This window comes from Ursus arctos, unplaced genomic scaffold, assembly GCF_023065955.2.
Source record: "Ursus arctos isolate Adak ecotype North America unplaced genomic scaffold, UrsArc2.0 scaffold_19, whole genome shotgun sequence".
Classification (NCBI taxonomy): Eukaryota; Metazoa; Chordata; class Mammalia; order Carnivora; family Ursidae; genus Ursus; species Ursus arctos.
The window spans coordinates 36,091,651-36,111,072 of NW_026622863.1; the positions used below are offsets into that span (position 1 = coordinate 36,091,651).

Sequence of the window (19,422 nt, forward strand, 5' to 3'; positions counted from 1 at the left end):
GGTCTGGAGCTAAGCCCGCAGTACCTCTGAGGTGTGCCTGTATTCACTCATTCCTATCTGTTTGTCCAGCAAATATTTGCTGAATGCCTGCGGGCTTTGCTGGATGTCCTGGTGCAGAGGGTGAGCCGTGGGGGGGCGTGGCTGGCGGTGCTCACCCACTGCAGAGAGGCACCCTCTCCAGTCTGGCCCCAAAACTCTTCAGCATCCCCCACTGGCTGGAAGTCAGAGGGAAGCCCCACACCAGCCCATTACCTCATCCATGCCTGCTCAGGGGTGTGGAATAGGGAATCCGTCCGCCATGATGTTATGGAGCCAAATTTGAGGCAGAAAGAGCCCCTCCTTACCATCCCATCCCATGTTGGCACACTGCCCACAAGAGGGGATCCACACACTTTATCCCAATTCAGATTCCTGAGAGAGAAGCTCATTGGGTCAGCTGGGGTCACATGTTCTCTTCTGATCCAATCAGCTGTGGCTGTGGGAGGGTGGGGTCACATGGTACAGAAAGTTGGAGGGATAATGATGAAATGAACAGACACCCAAACAGCTCTGCTGCAATAGTCAAAGGCACAGCTTTGCCACTCTACCTTTTTCAACCTTAATTTCCTTGTCTGGCTTCCTTACCTTCCTTACTCAGGGAGGACCCTCGGAACCAAAAAATTCCATTTTCTACTTACTGCCTAATTCTGGAAATTCCTTTCATAGAAACCAAAGACCTTTCTCTTTAATAAATAACAGTAATTTAAGTGCAAAAGTGTTTAAAGAGGCAAAGCAACGGAGAGACTAATTTATGCTAAAGTGTGGATGTCTGATAGGGGAGGTCCATTCCCAAGAGCAGGGTTTTGCAGCAAGAGAACTCAGAGCCATGGATGCTGAAGGAGACAGGTGCATCATGGGATTGGGAACAAGAGACTAGACCAGGGACGTTGGGGACACCAGAGACATGCCTCACTGGGTCAAAGTGTTGACGACCCAGTTGGGATTCATGTCATCCTTCAGTGCATATGTTAAAGGTGACCTGTCTGGCCTTTTGATCCAGCCTGGCTGTGGCTGCCATTCCCGAGGGTCTGCCCATTGTCGTCACGGTGACGCTGGTCCTGGGAGTGCTGCGGATGGCCAAGAAGCGCGTCATCGTGAAGAAGTTACCAATCGTGGAGACCTTAGGTAAAGGACTCTGGGGTTGGAGTCTTGTAAATGGGATTGAAGGGGTGGTGGTTCGGCTGTGGTATTTCATTAGCCTGAGAATGAATGGTGATGGTTTCTCTTCCCTCTGCACTGGGGTTGTCTCGTGGCAGGCTGCTGCAATGTCATCTGTTCGGATAAGACAGGGACTCTGACTGCCAATGAGATGACCGTCACCCAGCTGGTGACGTCTGATGGGCTCCATGCTGAGGTGAGCCCCACACTGCAGTACACGGTGCCAGACAGCCCTTTTCCTTCCTAAAAGTACACGGAATCTTCTAGAAAGCAATAAGGAAGAAAGAAAAATGGGTTATCGTACAGTTTGCAGCAAGGAGCATGACCGAGTTAAGGGAGCCAACCTTATTTCTTTGCGGTTATCTTTTAATGATAAGCTCATTACATACTACAGAACCGAAACAACAGTCGCCCGTAACCGCCTGGGATGAACTAACCATGACAGTCCCTTTGGTCTTTCAGTCTCTCCCCCGTGCCTCTGGCATAGCTGTAAGCTCCCTGAACATGCCGTTTTCTATCCTTCGAGGTTTTTCACAAAACTTCCAGACGAAGGGGTCAACAGTGACATCCCACGGGCCAGCGCCTGTTTTGTAAATAGAATTTTGCTGGAAGGTGCCACCCCCTGTGGTTTACGTGTTGTCTGGCAATGGCTCCCTTCATGCCCCAGGCACACAGCTCTGTGGTCGTGGCAGATCGCGTGGGCTGCCAAGGCTTATATTATCTGCTATCTGGCTCCCTAAGGGAAGGTTTGCCTCCCTCCGTTCTAGAACATAAGCTCTCTTCTGTGCTATCACTTCGTTTTCTTAACCATAATTTTCCCTGGCTGCTGAATGTCCCATTGAGGAAGGTTTCTGCAATGTCTAGCGCTTGGTGCTTAGTGAGGTTTTCTGATGAATGCACCACGTGCAGGGAACATCCTCATGCTTGAAGCCTTGTTCGTGGGCAGGATTCTGCCCCTGGGCTGGGTCCCCCAGAAAAGAGATGATGGGACAACGGGGGGAGTGTATTATTGACATGTGGTGACAACGTCTCTGGCTTCACCCTGCAGGTCAGCGGAGTGGGGTATAACGGCAAAGGGACTGTCTGTCTGTTACCCTCAAAGGAAGTGATAAAGGAGTTCAGCAACGTCTCGGTGGGGAAATTAGTAGAGGTGAGTGTCAAAGCCCCACTGTGGAAATACGCATTTAAGAGGAGCTGGTGGGATCCTCTCTGAAGAAAGGGCCAGCTGGTTCTCGGTGACACCTGGGCCATGCCCCAGGGGTCAGGTGTCCCAGTGGCCCCGAAACAGGTGGAAACATAGGAGGTGAGAAGAGCTGGAGCCTCTGTCCTCCTCCCTGCCCGCTGGAGAGGCTTTAAAGGGACGCCTGCCTAGAGAAAGTGCTCATCGAATGTGGGACAGTGCACCTGCTTTCGTTGTTGATCCGGCGAGATATTCGCCGTATTCGTGCCTCCCACACGCCGGAGCCCTCGAGGTCCGCATCCACACGTCGTCTAACGGGCTCACAGAGGAGACCAGAGTGCCCGGGATCGCCCCGTCAGTGAGGGAGGGAGCCGGGATTCACCCCCACACTCTTTGTGTGTGTTTGTTTCTGTCTTTTTTAGTTATCATTTGTAATTGAGACATTAAGTCCTATAGCATGGAGTTCACCCCTTTAAAGTGTATAGTTCAGTGGTTTTAGAACATTCGCCAAGTTGTGCAGCCCCCGCTGCACCTAATGTCAGGACACTTCATCACCCCAAGCGGAAACCCGTACCCATTAGCGGTCGCCCCATCACCCCAGCCTCCCCGCCCCCCATGATGCCACCTCACGAGGGCCTTGTGACAGCTGGCACTCAGCAGCCGGCAAGTATTTCCGGTGTTTCTTCGGAAGAGCGGGACTCCGCTGGATTTTGTTCCTCACCCCCACCCCAGCCCCCGCCCCTAAAATGGGTCAAGTCTTCAGCAGGACCCCAAGGGGTGCCAGCTTCGAACATTAACGACAGACATTCGGAAATGCCTCCCTTCCAGGCAGGCTGTGTGGCCAACAACGCCGTCATCCGAAAGAACGCTGTGATGGGACAGCCCACAGAAGGGGCGCTGATCGCCCTGGCCATGAAGGTAGGGACCCTGCGCCGGGAGTTCTTGCCCTGGGGGCTGACTGAGTGGCAGAATTCGAGCTCGTGTCTGAGCAGATGAGGAAGGGGGAAGCTTAGTAATACGGGAAAGAGTGGCCCCAAACGTCCTCAGGCCGTCACTGACATGCCATGTGGCTCTGGAACATTCTCCATGCCAGCCTTCCTAGCAATCCCCATATGAATCCTCGGGTACCCTGTGGCTCAGACCCTATGGAGGTGCTGGGGAGACAGGAATGCCACCTTCCTGGCGGCCCCCGAGCCCCTTCCAGGAAAGACCCCTTCCTTTTCGTGCATTCGACTGATTGCAGCGCTCTGAGGTCAGACCGAGTCTGCGACTTGGCAGAAATGCCCCACCCTGTGCCCAGTGCCACGCGCAGAACGGCTACCCCCCGGGTACCGAAGGGGTGGGCGGTGGGGTGGCGAGGGGTTCTGTCCCTGAACAAAAGAATCGATACCTTTTTTTTTCCCGGGCGGGACATTCATTTGAAAGCAAAAGGCCTTTCTCTGTGAGCTCAGTGCTTGGATTTCTCATCTGCCGGAAATGGTTTGAATAATGAATAATTTAAGTGGACTGAGCTGTGCACGGAGATTGGTTTAGGTGACTCACTGGGAGCCTGCATGTTACTATCCTAGATGGACTTACGTGATATCAAAGATGCGTACGTGAGAAAAAAAGAGATTCCGTTCAGCTCGGAGCAGAAGTGGACAGCAGTAAAATGTAGCCGCAAGAATGAGGTGAGCCCCTCCGCCCCTCCTGCCCTCTCCCTACACCCCAAAGAGAGGAAAACGCAGGCATCAAGCGTTTAGAGCTCCTGGCTGCTTCTACGAAGTTTCAAATACATGAAAATACAGTTGATAGCAATGAGATGTTTGATTATCTTGGGTTCTTTCCTGAGATTTTTGTCTGAAACAGTAGTTCTCAAAGAGGGTTTCCTGGACTAGCGGCATCGCCTGGGAATTTGTTTAAAATGCAGATTCTCCGGCTGCACTCAGAACCTCAGAGTCAGAAATATCAGGAGTGCGGGGCGCCTGGTGGGTCGGTCGGTCAAGTGTCTGACTCTTGGTTGTGGCCCAGAGCGTGATCTCAGGGTCATGAGATCGAGTCCTGTGTCGGGCTCCACGCTGAGCACGGAGTCTGCTGGAGATTCTTTCCTCTCCCCTTCCGTCCCCCTCTGCTCCTCCCCCCAGCTTGCAATCTCTCTCTCTCTCTCAAATAAATAAAATCTTTTAAAAGAAAATCAGGAGTAGAGCCAGTAACCCGTGTGTGCTGGGAATTTTGATGCACGCTCCCACCGTTAACAGCGACCCCCTTGCTAACTTGGGGTCCTTCCTTCACATCCTGGCGCCAAGATCTTCAGGTGGGGACAGTCCTTCCCTCCTGAGGGGGGTCGGGGGGTGCAGCATCCCAGCACCCAGCACAGGTGGTGTGAACGGTGAGCTCACGCATCACACGTGTGCACATACACACGCATGTGTGTGCGCGCCTCCTTTGAGGGACCAGCGGAACACACACTGAACTCCTCATGGCTGTCCCTGGCTGGCGATGACAGCCGACTTCTTTTTCCCCTTTTCTTTTTTACCCTGCTGTAGCTTTCCAGATTCTCTACAATCAAAGGGTTTTTGTTTTTCTTTTAAGGTTTTTGTATTGCTTTCCACCTTTTTTCCTCCAGCTGTTTACTTCTCTCCCACTCTCCCTGGAACCTGTCACATCTTGCTGTGCTAAGATTCCTTCTCTGTTGTTCCGGGCGGTGGGTGCCTTGGCCAGCTCATTCCAGGCCTTTGCCACGAGTGGATGAGTGTATGAATCGTCTCTGCTTAAAAGGGGTTACACATTTTTAATATGTTTTTATACCTTCAAATCTTTTTTTTCTCCCCAAAGACAATGGTAATATATTCTCATTGAAATAAATTATAGAAATGTGACTTTAAAAATGGGAGCTCCTTATAATTCTGCCCCTCTTCTCTCCTGACCCCTCACCCCCCCCCCCAACAGTCTGGGATGGAATATTCCAGGTTCTAAATATGCACATAGCAACACATGGAGTGGTAGTTTTAAAACTAGGTCATGCTGTATAGTGTTTGTAATTTGCTTTTTTCCCCTTACAGTGGTGTCTTAGACATCTTTCCGTATCAGTTCACACAAGCTCATTCCCTGCCCGCCAGGAGCATTCAGGCTCTCTGCTAATTCCGGGGACAGAGTGTGCCCCACACGGGCATAGCACCTTCTGCACGGAGCTTACCGTCTACAGGAGACAGAGCTTAAATACGCAGGAAAACGGTTAGGGGCTTGTTTGGGTGCCCTGTTATGAGCCACGTGCAGGGGTGAACCAAACAGAAAGGTACCTGCCCGTGAAATAGACATCTAGCGCGGGAGTCCGCACAAAAAGGCGACCAGTGCCTGGGGTATGACCGGTTCACGAAATGCACGGGATGCTCTCACTGACATGAGCAAGGGGACTTCACAGAGTCGGGTGCGGATCAAAGATCAGCCTCAATCCTTCTGTGGCCCATGTGGTACTCTGTCATGAGGCTCTCCTGTAATTCACCCTGTCCCGTGTTGGTAAGCAATAGCGGTCCACTAGAAATAGCCCCGCCGCGAGCATCTCTGTGTGCACAGGGTGATGGTCACCAGAAGCCGAAGCCTCCACTGACAGTGGACTTTCTTCTCTTTTCCAAGGACCAGGAAGACATTTACTTCATGAAGGGGGCCTTTGAAGAAGTGATTAATTACTGCACCATGTACAACAACGGAGGCATCTCCCTGCCACTGACACCCCAACAGAGGTCCTTCTGCCAGCAGGAGGAGAAGAGGATGGGCTCGCTTGGCCTGCGTGGTCAGTACCTTTGGTCCCCAGCCCCGAGCTTTAAGTTCGAGCATAACACTGACTTTTCGAGTGCGTTAATGCAGGGTTCTTGGTAAGGGGATCGATCACAACGGCAGTCGGGCGGTGTGCAATGAAAGTAAAGCAAGCGTGGAATGAATGGGCAGATGAAAGACAGGCAGCCCCCCAGCCCAGCCACCACATGACACCCGTTAGTCCAGACGCAGCTTGTGTGTGTGAGAAAAGCTGGCGCCTCCCTCCTGACGTTTCTAAGACAGATGAATGAGGTGTACCAGAAACACGGATTTTCCTGACTGGTCTTCTTGCTCAGTGCTTATTGTCAGGAAAACCCAAAGCTCTTTGAAATCAAGGCAGACATTTCATTCCTTGGCCATTTCTAATTCTCTGCACCAGGGACAGCGCCTTCCCTGACGAGCTGAACATGAAAGCTCACGTTTCCCAGAGCGCCATGTGTCAGCCTGTACAGGCAGAGAAAGTATTTAAAAACACTCTGGAACCCTTGTCTTCTCTCTGTGGGGAAAGTGAGACGCTTTGGGCTGGGTGCCAGTTGCCTTGGTTTTCCCCGTCAGGAAACAGACGTGGTAGATTGCTAGCGGCTTGCTGACAAGCGTGCAAGGTGACGGCGTCCCGATCCACGGAGCCGGAGCTAGCAGGGCGGGGAGAGTAGCGCTGGGGCAGGGAGGAAGGCACCTGCACCGCCGCTCGGGGCCACGGCCCCTCCAGTATCGGGAAGGTGACAAAGTAAGCTCAGTTCTCACGACACCCCCCCTGGGAGCACTGGTCCCCAGGAGTCAAGGCCAGGACAAGCCAGCAGACAGCGCCTGTCACCCGTAGTGCCCTCCTGCATGTTTTCTTCCCCGGCAGCTGCTCCCCTAAGAGGGCAGGTGGCCATAGCGGAGGCCGGAAGAGTCAGCTCGCAGACTTCCAGCTGGCCCCTCTGGTTGGGGTGCGGTGGGGATGTATGCCACCAGCGGACTGGAGTCTTACTTGCCACTGGTCAGGCTGTGTCTGTGTGCCTGTCCCGGGGCCAGCCGGCCGAGCTGCTGGCCCGCGCAGGCAGATGAGGACCGGGACGCGGAGGGGCCCTGCTGCCTGGGGACTCACGGCCCCCGGTGGGCCCCCTGTGGCTCTTGGTCTCTCCTCAGTGCTGGCCCTGGCTTCTGGGCCCGAGCTGGGGAGGCTGACTTTCCTGGGGCTCGTCGGGATCATCGACCCCCCGAGGGCTGGCGTGAAGGAGGCGGTGCGGGTGCTCAGTCAGTCGGGCGTGTCGGTGAAGATGGTAACGGGAGATGGCCTGGAGACCGCCTCCGCCATAGGTAAGCGGGGGGCGGGCAGCCGGTGGGGCGCAGGGCCGGGGTGGGGCCGCCACCAGCCTCGGCAGGGCCGCGCACAGTGACCGTGAGCTCCCACGACCGGCGCTCCGCCTTCACACGGTTGGCCCTAAAATGTCGGCAGGTCCTCTGGAGGGGGCAGAGCCTTCGTGTCCGCCGCCAACCTCCCACGGCCCCGGGGGCTTTCACCCCGAGCTAATTCCCTTCCTGGGCAGCGTCATTCCCCGTGTTCACTTCCGGACTGGCTTCTGCCAAGCCTTGTGCCCTTGGCAAGTCATTGAGCCACTTGGACCTCTCGGCTCTTCACCCACAGAGGGCCAGCGGCCCTCCTCGTGTCACTGCACTTATTGCTGTAGGAGGGTGTCACACCTTGGTTTGCTCCTCGCTCTGTCGCAAGACACCCGGCCCCGAGAGAAGATCAGAGACTCTGGAATCAGACAAAACCACATCTGGCTCCAGCATCATTCCTCACCAGCTCTGTGACCTCGGGGAAGTCCCTTCCCTCCCTTCCTCACCTTTAAAGCAGGGATAACAAGGCCTCTGTTGCCATTAAATTCCGTGGATGGCGTTGAGATCATGTGACATGGCCGGTGCTCAGTGGATGGTGGCCATCGTGCTTTTCTTCTTGTCACTGTGTGTGGCCCAGGCAGGGGGTGGCGTCGGGCAGGTGGAGCGAGGGGCGGGCGCGTCTCGGGCCTGGGAGCCAGCGGGCAGTGAGGGTTCTCCACACCCCGCAGGCAGGAGCATCGGCCTGTTTAACGGGAAGCTGAAAGCCATGTCCGGGGAGGAGGTGGACGGTATGGAGCAGGAAGAACTGGCTGACTGCGTCGGGAAGGTGGGGTCCTCCCAGGGGGTCTCGTGGGGGGGGCAGGGGGGAGAGTTTCAGCTCCAAGCTCACAGAATCTGCTCTTCGGTGCCTCTGTATCCAGGTGTCTGTCTTCTTCAGGACCAGCCCAAAGCACAAGCTCAAAATCATAAAGGTACGCGGTGCACCTCATTTGTCCTTTAGGGCCAGGACGATGGCGGGACTCTGCTCCGGGGGGTTGGTCCAGGGCCCAAGCTGGGAGCGTGGGCCATCCTCAGACTGGGGGGAGGAGAACGGGGTGACCTTTGCCCTGCACATCAAAACAGGAGCGGGAACTGGGTGGTGCAGAGGGAACGATAGGAAGCAGTTAGCCTCTGTTAGCCGAGGGCTCTTTGCCATCATTCTTGTTACTTCTCTCCAGGCCTCAGTTTCCCCATCTGTAAATGGGCAGTAGTATGCGTGACGTCAGGGGATTAGAGGAGGCCAGACGGTGGAGCGCCTGCCTCACAGCGCGTGCCCGGGAGAGAGTGGGTGTGGTTTTCTGCGCGTGCGGGGGGGGGAGGGCCCTGCTGCTCTGCTAGGCCTCCCACGTGTGCGCTTTGAAGATGTGCTCTGCAGCTCTGGGCTGCTTTATCCTCTATGCTATTTGGGGGGGGGCGGTTAGTTCTAGGGAGCAAATCTCCATGCACGTTGTTCCTAAGAGAAAACATTAACACTTACTGGGCACCGTGTGGTTTCAGGGGTAAGTTGTTGACTTGTATTTGCTAATGGAGATGGACAACACATATGAGCCTCACACCTGCGGTCCTGGTGTAGCTCTCACGGGGGGACAGCTGCCCCCACTTTGCAGATGGAGAAGCTGAGGCTGAGAGGTTCAGGCTTGCCCAGTTCCCACAGCTGGTGCAGGCGGGGGGGCTGGGATTCAGACTCCAGCCAGCTGACTCCAGAGAGGGGCCTCTGCTGTTGGCCATGTGGTGGGAGAGGCAGAGCATCCAGGGCGAAGGAAGGTTCTGGAGGGGCTGCAGCCTTCACTTGCCTCTTCTTTCCCAAGGCTTTGCAGGAATGGGGGGCGATCGTGGCCATGACAGGGGACGGGGTGAATGACGCGGTCGCCCTGAAGTCGGCGGACATCGGGATCGCCATGGGGCAGACGGGGACAGACGTTAGCAAAGAGGCTGCCAACATGATCCTGGTGGACGATGACTTCTCCGCCATCATGTAAGTTGCTCCATAGGTGGTGTTTTAATGGCAGAAATGCCTGGCGCTTTTCCTTGGGGGGGGTGGGGAAGCCATAAGATGCAGTTAATAAGTAATTCTGTAATTTCAGTTCTTTTGCAAAAAATTTTAGTAGAAAAAAGGGTGAGGCAGTTTTCTGCATTCGTGACTCTAGATCAGGTTTTTTAAAGGACTTCTGCAGAGTTTTCTAAAAATACCACAGATGATGATCTCAGCTTCCTCACTCCCCCTGCTGGCCGTGCCCCAGCGTCTAACTAGCAGGTTCGATTGGCTTCGCTGTGCCTCCGGTGGGTGAATCACCGAGGCGGGTGCTGCTGGAGTCCCGGGCTCGGGCGGGAGAGTCATCTTCAGGTTTGGGGCAGAAGGGGGATGGTGTCTTGCGGTCCAGTCCCCCGCACCTGAGGGTGCCGGTCAGGACATATCCTCCTCCACACGCGTGTCCTTGAGCCGCGAGGGGAAACAGGAGGGGGCGCCCCAGCACGAGGCCATCTCTGGTGACACCATCGCTTCCTTTAGCAGCTAACGGAGGTGCCCGCACCTTTCCAGCGGCCCCTCTTTGTGCATGAACACTTTCCCCTGTCTTGCAGGAACGCGGTGGAGGAAGGCAAGGGGATTTTTCATAACATCAAAAACTTTGTCCGGTTTCAGCTGAGCACGTAAGTCACGGCCAGCGGCTCCCAGTGCCGTCGGGCTGCGCGGGCGTCCGGTGGGCACCGCCGACCGTGCCGTGTGTGTGCCCCGCAGGAGCATCTCCGCCTTGAGCCTCATCACTCTGTCCACCGTGTGCAACCTGCCCAGCCCCCTCAACGCCATGCAGATCCTGTGGGTCAACATCATCATGGACGGGCCGCCGGCACAGAGGTGAGGCGCTGGGCTGGCTGGGGACTGCGCCACTTCCACCAGACTCCGCGGGCTGCCCCCCGCCGCAGCCTCGGGCCCCGGCACAGAGGGCGGGTGCAAACAGTCACTGTCCCCAGGAGTCCGAGAAAGCCTGAGAGTGGTGCGTGGGGAGGAAGACAGCCCGCGGCATGCCCCGGGCAGGGGAGGAAGCGCCCGCGTGGGCAGCCAGGGTCGGTGAGGGATGCTCTCCCTGGGCAGCTTTCATGGCTCAGTCCCTCTCTTCTGGTCACCACCTCCAAGAAGTCCTCCCTGATGACTCTAACAGCAGCCTCTTGGCGCTCATTCACCTTACCCTGCTTTATTTTTCCCCAGAGGAGAAAATACATGCACATGTCCCTGTTTATCTGATTATGCTCCATCTCCCCTTGGGCAAGGTTTGTGGTTCTGTTCCCTGTAGCAACCCCAGCTCCTAGCACGGTGCTTGACACACAGTAGCTGGTCAGTGAGTTACTTGCTGGATGGATGGGTGAGAAGGGAGTGTTAGGCTAGCTGAACGGTGCAGGAGAAAGAATGGCCTTTGGAGTCGGGGAGACAGACCCCCGTGAGCAGGGGAGGCGTCCCGGTGTGTTCGGGCACACAGCACATACTGTTCCATCTGATCGTTACGTATTTGGTACATAGTACGTGTTATTACTTCAGTATCACCAGTTACAGCTGCCAGGGGCCAGAGTCCTACTTTGCCCAGCGGGAGGGTACCTATTTAATATGCTGGGAGTGGGGCCAGGAGTGAAGTGGGCCCCCCCAGCCCGTTTCCTCAGTGCCCCCCATACTGCCTTCTGCTCGTCTAGCCCCAGTCCTGCTGCTTCACAGTCTGCCGGAGGCCGGTGTCCCTCAGTCAATGGGGGGCTCTGTGGTGGGCAGGGCGTGGATCCCATTTCTCCAGCCCGCTGGGGGTCCCCTTGTGAGGGAAGTTACCTGAGCATGAGGGGGGACCCGGGGTGGTTCCAGGACGGTGGTGGGCCCGGCCCTGGGGGAGGTCTTCCTTCACTGTGCTCAGGGATGGGGGAGGGCATGGCTGCCCGTGAGGCTCAGGCTGGGGGGGGGGGTGCACCGTGGAAGGCGCTGGGCGGTTAGGGAGGGGGCAGGGGATGGGAGGGGAGGCTTCCAGCGCAGACAGAGAAGTCCCCGTAAGCCCCAGCTCGCGGGGAAAGCCTGGGGGTGCTTGTCCTCCCCTGGTGGTGCCCGCGGAGCTGACCTGAGCCTGGCAGGTCAGCACCCGCGTCAGAGGTGCTTGTCCCACCGCTGCCCGGCTGTCTGAAGTGACCCTTCCCAGGGGCTTACGTCAGGGTGCCCCATGTCGTGTTCCGAGCAGCTTGGGCGTAGAACCGGTGGACAGAGACACCCTCCAGCAGCCACCGCGGAACGTCAAGGACACCATCCTCGGTAGAGCCCTCATCCTGAAGATCCTCCTGTCGGCGGCCGTCATCATCAGCGGGACCCTGTTTATCTTCTGGAAAGAGGTGAGCCTGGTCCGCGCGCGCTCGCTCAGCCGGTATTCACTCAGCCGGGGGTGGGAGACTCGGGGCCGCGGGTGTGGACGGTCAGGGTCCTGGTGCTCAGGCTCGGACGGGGAGACACGTGTACACGTACGGGGGGCCAGGAGCTGACGTGGCAGAGGGGGAATGGGGCGGAAGGACAGGAAGCCTCCTAGGTGTGGAAAAGAAATGAGATTTTATTCTAAAGGGGGCCTGACGCTGCTGGCTGTTGTCACCGGGGAACAGTCTGAAATCTACTGAAAGGAAGTTCTTATTCCCTGGAGGGGATTATTTGCAGAAACTTCTGGGTCCCCTTTTGGTGGCCCCTGTGTCCACATGCAGTGCTCAGGCTGGAGGACCAGGCAGGCGCCATGTGCAGCAAAGGGGGTGGGACACTGGGCCCCACAGCGTCTCAGTTTTTCTCTAGCCTCACCCCCAGAGGAGCAGCCTTGCTCTTTCCCAGATTCTCACGTGCCAGGGAAGGTGAGGATCCCTCCCTCCATCCAGCCTGTGTGCTCCACCTGGTGGGGAAGGGGACCCAGGCCCTCCTGGGCTCACACAGCGGCCCTCAGCGCAGGGTCTCCACCCCAGCCTCCGCCCCTCCGGGACCTTATACGAAATCCAGATTCTTGGACACCCCCCCCCAGGACTCCAGAGTCGGGCTCTAACTCCTGCCCCCCCAGGGGAGTCTGGGGAGAACCCTGGTCCGGCAGACAAGCCCAGGCAGGAAGGGTTCACCTCCAGCTCCCCAGGCAGGGGGAAGCTCAGGTGAGGATGTGAGTCCGTCTCCCCTGTGGCTCCAGGTCCAAGCCCAGCGCCGCAGCCGGGGAGGGGGTGGCCTCTGCCGGAGCCGCAGTGGGTCTCCGTCCCCTGCCTTCCTGGAGGCAAGGATGTTCTGCTCAGTGGACGCGGCTGTAGCACCGTCACCTTCCAGGAGGCAATGTCACCTGCTGGAGGAAGGGACAGTCCCTTTAGCTGTGCAAGGTTTCTGCTCGGGTGTGTGGGGGGGCAGCCGAAATTCCTGAGGAAGGGCTGCTGGCCTCTCCAGCTGCGGTTGGGGCGGAGGTGGTCATCAGCCACGTGTTCCCTGTTAGACCAGCTCCTCCGGACCGAGGGAAGGTTCTGGTCGGTTCCCAGTAAGGCTGCTGTCCGCGGGCGATTCCGGCCCCGGCTGGAGTTCCTGCTCCCTGCGGCTCTAGGTGCAGGGCGAGTTCTAGGTACCCGCTCAGCCCGTGCCCGTTGTTCCAGATCCCCGCGGACAAGGCCAGCACCCCACGCACCACGACCATGACCTTCACCTGCTTTGTGTTCTTCGACCTTTTCAACGCCTTGACCTGCCGCTCTCAGGTGAGCCCCGGGCTGCCTTCTCCGCCTCTCCCTGCGGGACCCCATCCTGTTCTCAGCGAGAAGGGCTGTGGCCAGGGCCCGAGGCCCTCGGTGCCTCTGGAAGCAGCGCTGAGCCGGGGACGTGCCGCAGCTGACACGTGTTCTTCTCCTCCTGCAGACAAAGTTGATATTTGAGATCGGTTTTCTCCGGAACCCCATGTTCCTGTACTCGGTGCTTGGGTCAATTCTGGGGCAGCTGGCTGTGATCTACGTCCCACCCCTGCAGAAGGTCTTCCAGACGGAGAACCTGGGCGCGCTCGGTGAGTGGGAGGGGACGTGAGGAGGGGCAGTGGGGGCCGGCACCTGCCCCCCCTTCTGCCTGCACACTATGGTGGGCACTGGGGGGGAGGGCGAGGTGTTGGGGCATGAGCACACGGGGAACCAGAGGAAGCCACACCTCCGTCAGGAGGGCCACCAAGGGCAGGAGGGGACACGGCCTCCTGGCCTCTTTGTCCCAAGGCCGGCGGCTCAGGGCACACACAGCACGTCCAGCAAGGCCCGGGGCTGCACCGTGGTGGGGAACAGTCTGGCCTCAGTCTGCCCCCAGTGGCCGTGGACACCCACTTACCTCAGGACAGGGAGCAAGCCACCTCGTAGTTCTCGCTGAGAGAGACATGACAATGCCCACGGCTGTCCTGAACACAGAGCACACCTGCCCTGTGTAGAATCCGGGCCTCCTTTGCCTCAGGCTGAGATGACCGTCAGCGGAAGTGGGAAGAAGGGAAGGCCAGGGGGAGGAGGTCTCCTGAAGAGCACCAGGGACCCGGGCCCCTTGTGGGGTGGGAGCCCCCCAGGGTGAGCGTGGGGTGGGGAGGCCAGGGATGGGGCACATCCCCAGGTCAGGGCACAGGTCTGAGCCAGATGGGACTGTCCACTCTTTCCTCCCCCACATCTAGCGGCAGGGTCCACGTGGGTCCCCGCTGCATGCCCTACAGCCACAGACAAGAAGTAAAAACGTTAATGGCTGTTCCTCTCTACAGGGGATCCAGGCAGCTTTCCCAGATCTAAAGGCAATGCCCTGCCTATGGTTGGTTGGGCACCATGTTTGTACTGAAATGTTGGCAACAGGGTGCCAGGGAAGGTTCTGACAGTAAGATTCCAGTGGGTCAATCCCCAGAGCTTCCCCTGACCCCAGGGTATGAGTCAGGGTGGGCCGCCCCGGGCGCCCGATGCAGGGGTCGGGGCGTCTGCCCTCAGGACGGGTGGGAGGAGGGTGAGGGTCCTGTTCTAGCTGAGGTGGTTAACACCCCCCCGCCCCAGCCCGGAACCACCCGGAAAGAGCGGGCGGCCTGGTGGGGCTGGCTCGGCAGCATTTAGGACGCTGGGTTGAGGAGATCTGCTCCCGGGAAGGGAAGGGTCTGGCCCTCAATCCCCGGGTCCTCCCCACTCACCTCTGGGGTCTCAGTGACTGAAGACAAACGGGGGGAAGGCAGCTCCGGGCCGAGGTTCCCGCACGCTGGCTGGCAGCCACCCAGGGGCCCGGCCGGGCACAGCCCCTGTGCCGGGCGGAGTCCAGCGGGAGGCCAGTGGGGTTCAACCTGTGCTGACTCCTTTCTTCCTTTGACCTTCTTGCAGATTTGTTGCTTTTAACTGGATTGGCCTCCTCCGTGTTCATTTTCTCAGAGCTCCTCAAACTATGTGAAAGATTCTTTGCCAGAGCCAAGAAAGCCCAGACTCCCCCAGAAGACATCTAGTGGACCCCACCTGTGTAAAATCCGTAAATCTATATTTTTACGTGACCGTGGCCCTTCCCCCAGCCCCGCGGCAGAGGGGTGCTTTTAGGACACCGTGCAGCCGGCCCCTCACTGGGCTCTGCTGCTTGGAAAGCCCGGGCCTGCGTCCGTCCCCGTCTCTCCCCCGGGCTCTGCGACGGGCTGGGAGCAGACCGCGCTGAAACACCTCGCTATTTATTAAATCGCAGTGATTTGTATGAACCGTGGCTGCCTCCATAGTTGTGCCCCAGCCCAGGGGTGAGGAAGACGGGGGCTCCTGGTCACTCGGAGGCCCCGTCTCCGCAGTCGTCAGGAGGGGGCTTTGCGGCGTTTTGTGGCGTGCTGCGCCTGGTAGCGTGCTCCCCCCGCGTGGCCAGGTGCGAAGCCTTAGGCCACTTCTGGAAACCCACACAGCCTGTTGTTCATGACCACGTCCTGGGCGACAACGGTCCCACCCTGGGCAGCCTGAACCAAGACCCCATCTGCCAAGGTGAACAGTAAAGGGCCTTCCCGCCCCGGGACCCGGAGCATTTCCCAGCTGCCCGAGGAGGAGCCCCAGGACTGTTCGTAGAGACCGCGAAGCAGGGACGGCGGCAGTCGCAGAGGAGCAGCAGTGGAGGCCCCGCGTCCGTGAAATGAGGCTGCAGCTGTAACCACCACCCCCACCCCCAGTTATGAGCGGAGGGAGGAACACAGCCTTGTTCTAAGAGGCCGGCTCACGCGACTGCAGGGGCTGGCGGCTCCGGAGCGCACTGACCTGGAACTCCTTCCTTCCCAGGCATCCCAGGGCTGTCTCTCGAGCCTTCAACTGATTGGCTGAGGCTCACCCACGTTACCAAGGCAAACTGCATGATCCAAAGCCAACGACTGAAATGTTAAGCACACCTAAAAAATATCTCACGGCAACGGCTGGAGTGGTATGTGACCAAAGAGCCGGCCACCACAGCCTGGCCAAACTGACACGGAAAAGTAACCCTCTCGCCCCAAACCGGCTGCCTGGGGTGGTGACACCTGGGCCAGACCAGGGGGAGGGGCATCCACGTGAACCCCTGCCGCTCCCAGGCGAAGTTCAGATTCCTTGGAAGGAAGATGCATGGCCTGGGGTCACTATCGTCCCTCCCCCCACCCCCCGGCTAGTGACACCAGAGCTAAATGAGGAGACGCACGCGTTTCACCCCTACGAGATGACCACGGGCTGCCTGGAGAGGAAGCCGTTCAGGCAGGGGTGATACTCGCCCAGCAGCTGCCAAGCCTTGAGCACACGGCCTGCTGCACTGGGGCTCTGAGTCAGGGGCCCCTCCAAGCACCGTGCTGCCCCTTAAATAATCAAGGACAACCAGGGTCGACTGATACTTACAGTAACAACATCAAAATGTACTCTTAATCCTTAATAAATACCATACAGAAATCCTTGACTACGACACCATGCAAAACAGCCCGACGTGAGTGGTCAGTGTAGAAGATAAAATGGTAACAACGAGTAACAGGGACAGGTGAAATCTTACGAAGACTCAGAATGCTGTGACCATAAAGAAAAACGGGTCAATCAGACTACACACAAATGTAAACCATCTTTTCATCAAAATATAGCAGATCTGAACACCGTTAAGCAACTTACCTTGACTCCTATTTATAGAACTCTGGTCCCTCAGCGGCAGAGGGACATTCACCAGAATAAAAATAGGAAAGAGCAGAAATCAGTGACATCAAGGATTTTTGATTTGGAAACAGTCAAATCAAAAGCTAGTTCTTTGAACAGATCAGTAAAATGGCCAGTCTGGCTAGAGGTTTACCCAAAGGAAATAGATACAAATTGCCAATATTAGGAACGGAGGTGGCTGACCACGACGCCCCCTCGATGCTCCAGCAGTAATACCGAGACTCTCAGGCACCGAAATTCAACGAGGTAAAGCAAATAAACCAGTTCCTCGACCGCCACAAACTGCTGCAACCCACTAACCCGCAGTGACCGGACCAGTCCCAGAACCTGTAAGGACAGCGACGTCGTTTAAACCGTTCCCCCAGAAAGGAAATCTCGTGGCTTTGGACGACAATCTGGAAGCAAATTAATGAAGAAAACACTGTCATTTCAGTCGATGGTGTTGGAACACCCGCGAGAGGCACCCTCGACTCAAGCCTCACGCCTTCCACAGAAATTAACTCAAAATGAGCCACAGATCAAAACCAGAAGAAAAATGGGGGGAAAAATCTTCGGAATCTAGGATTAGGCAGAGTTCTTAGACCTGACCCCATAAGACCATCCCTCAAAGATAAAAACTGAGTAAATACACTGTAGTGGGACTCCTGGATTGGGTGGTAATTCTATTTTTAACTTTCTGAGAAACCAAAGAAAATGAAAACACTAATTTAAGAAGATTTATGCCCCTGTGTTTACTGCAGCATTATTTGTAATAACTAAGACATGAAAGCAGCCCCATGTCCATCCACAGATGAATGGATACAGAAGATGTGGTGTGTACACACACACACACACACACACACACACACACTGGAGTATTGCTCAGCCATAAAGAGAATGAGATCTTCCCCTTTGTTATGAGAGACACAGCGTGCGTGCATGAAAAGGGAGAAGGGGCAGAAAGAGCGTGCAAGGAATGCAGGGCTTGATCTCACCACCCTGAGATCTTGACCCGAGCTGAAATCAAAAGCTGGACGCTTGACTGACTGAGCCACGCAGGCGTCTCAACAATATTACGTATGAAAAGAATGAGATCTTGGGACCCCTGGGTGGCTCAGTCGGTTAAATGCTTGCCTTCAGCTCAGGTCATGATCGCAGGGTCCTGGGATGGAGCCTCGGGCTCCCTGCTCAGGGGAAGCATGCTTCTCCCTCTCCCTCTGCTCCCTGCACCCTCCTACCTCATCCTTTTCTCAAATAAAATCTTTAAAAAGAATGAGATCTTGCCATCTGCAGCAACATGGATGGACCCGGCAAGTATAATGTTAAGTGAAATAAGTCAGAGAAAGACAAATGCCATATGATTTTGCTTATAAGTACAATCTAGAAAACAAAGCAAATGAACAAAGAAATAAAAAAACAGACTCTTACCTATAGAGAACACACTGATGGTTACCAGAGGGGAGGGGTGGGGAGATGAGGGGAGCAGGTGCTGGGGATGAATGGCACACCTGTCACGAGCACACAGTAATTTAGAGAAGCGCTCGAATCACTGTACTGTCCAACTGAAGTTAATGAGTCTTTTTGTGTTTATAGTTATTGTTCTTATTCTTTTGCTAAATGTGTTTCAACTTCAAGGAGAGTCTAAAAAAAAACTTTAAAAAATATGGGTATTTGATACCTTTAAAATCATTCAACTAAAACTGATAATTTCCGGTGAGCCTGGACTGGAGGCCAGGGAACAGTGACCTTCTAGGAACTGGGAGCCTGGTCCATGGGGGACAGGCTGAGAGCTGCGTGAGGGACCGTGGTCTAGAGCTTGCCTGGAAGGACGCAGACAAGGCTGGGCCATCAGGAGTGAGTCTCTCTGGACAGGGAAGGTGGGGGGTGAGTCTCAGGGAATCTTTGGAACCTGGAAAGAATCTGAGGTCCTGAGTCCTGCCCAGCAGAGGCCCTGAGGCTGGTGATCAGAGGTGACCCATTTGCTGGGCCCACGTGTTGAATCAGACCATCTGTTCATGGAGAACCAGGAGGCATATGAGAGCCTCCATTCCCTCCCCAAACTCCCAGGTCTCTCCTAAGAACACAGCACTGCACCACACATCGGGCAAAGGAAGCAGACCCGATCCTCAAACACCTTGGTATCTGGTGACATTGACAACCCTGTACAAGAGAAAGATACATGTCAGCCTGTCCTAGGCCCTGTGCCGGCTTTGGGGGGGTGACACACATTTTTCAAACCGTGCCCAGTCCCTGCCCCCAAAGTAGGCTCCATGTCTGGGGTAGATGAACAGACTCTCAGTGACAAGGTGGGAACATCCGTGACACAAGCCAGCTGTTGTCAAGTGCTGGGGAGGCCAGAACACTTCTTTGAAACCTTCATCCAAACCTTCTTCCTATGACCTTGAAGCCACGCCCACAGTAGGTGTTTCCAATGTTTTGTTTCAATGTTCGCATGTTGAGTGCCAGGCAGACCCGGCGAGGCAGGCAGGGTGGGGGTGGCATCCCCGCGGCACAAATGTGCAAAGAGGGACACGGTAAGAGCCATGTAGCACCACCTGCAAAGCGCCCCCGGCCCAGCTGCCCAGCCTCGGCCTGAGGACCCCAACCACTGCCGGGGGGGCGGGGGGCAGCCTCCATATTGCTTCCAGGTGGCCCGGGACAAGGCCTGGTGACCTGCTGCTGGGCCTCCCTGGGCTGCCTCTGCCTTCCCGCAGTCACCGCGGCCAAGCACACCAGAGCCTCGGAGTCCTGGGCCGAGGACCGCGTGAGCCACAGAGTGGCTG

General features: G+C 56.5%; 1 protein-coding gene across 1 annotated transcript in view; it reads left to right on the forward strand.

Moving 5' to 3' along the window:
• ATP2C2 (ATPase secretory pathway Ca2+ transporting 2) overlaps nucleotides 1-17,615 on the forward strand; it is a 60,223-nt gene extending 42,608 nt beyond the window's left edge. The window contains exons 12-27 of the mRNA XM_026490733.4: nucleotides 1,040-1,164; nucleotides 1,296-1,393; nucleotides 2,246-2,347; nucleotides 3,206-3,295; nucleotides 3,946-4,047; nucleotides 5,990-6,146; nucleotides 7,301-7,471; nucleotides 8,224-8,321; nucleotides 8,416-8,466; nucleotides 9,343-9,509; nucleotides 10,115-10,183; nucleotides 10,272-10,388; nucleotides 11,740-11,887; nucleotides 13,151-13,249; nucleotides 13,407-13,548; nucleotides 14,864-17,615. Coding sequence (XP_026346518.1) covers nucleotides 1,040-1,164; nucleotides 1,296-1,393; nucleotides 2,246-2,347; nucleotides 3,206-3,295; nucleotides 3,946-4,047; nucleotides 5,990-6,146; nucleotides 7,301-7,471; nucleotides 8,224-8,321; nucleotides 8,416-8,466; nucleotides 9,343-9,509; nucleotides 10,115-10,183; nucleotides 10,272-10,388; nucleotides 11,740-11,887; nucleotides 13,151-13,249; nucleotides 13,407-13,548; nucleotides 14,864-14,982 — 1,855 coding nt within the window. The 3' untranslated portion in view covers nucleotides 14,983-17,615. The remainder of the gene's footprint in view (nucleotides 1-1,039; nucleotides 1,165-1,295; nucleotides 1,394-2,245; nucleotides 2,348-3,205; nucleotides 3,296-3,945; nucleotides 4,048-5,989; nucleotides 6,147-7,300; nucleotides 7,472-8,223; nucleotides 8,322-8,415; nucleotides 8,467-9,342; nucleotides 9,510-10,114; nucleotides 10,184-10,271; nucleotides 10,389-11,739; nucleotides 11,888-13,150; nucleotides 13,250-13,406; nucleotides 13,549-14,863) is intronic.
• The last annotated feature ends 1,807 nt before the right edge of the window (nucleotides 17,616-19,422 follow it).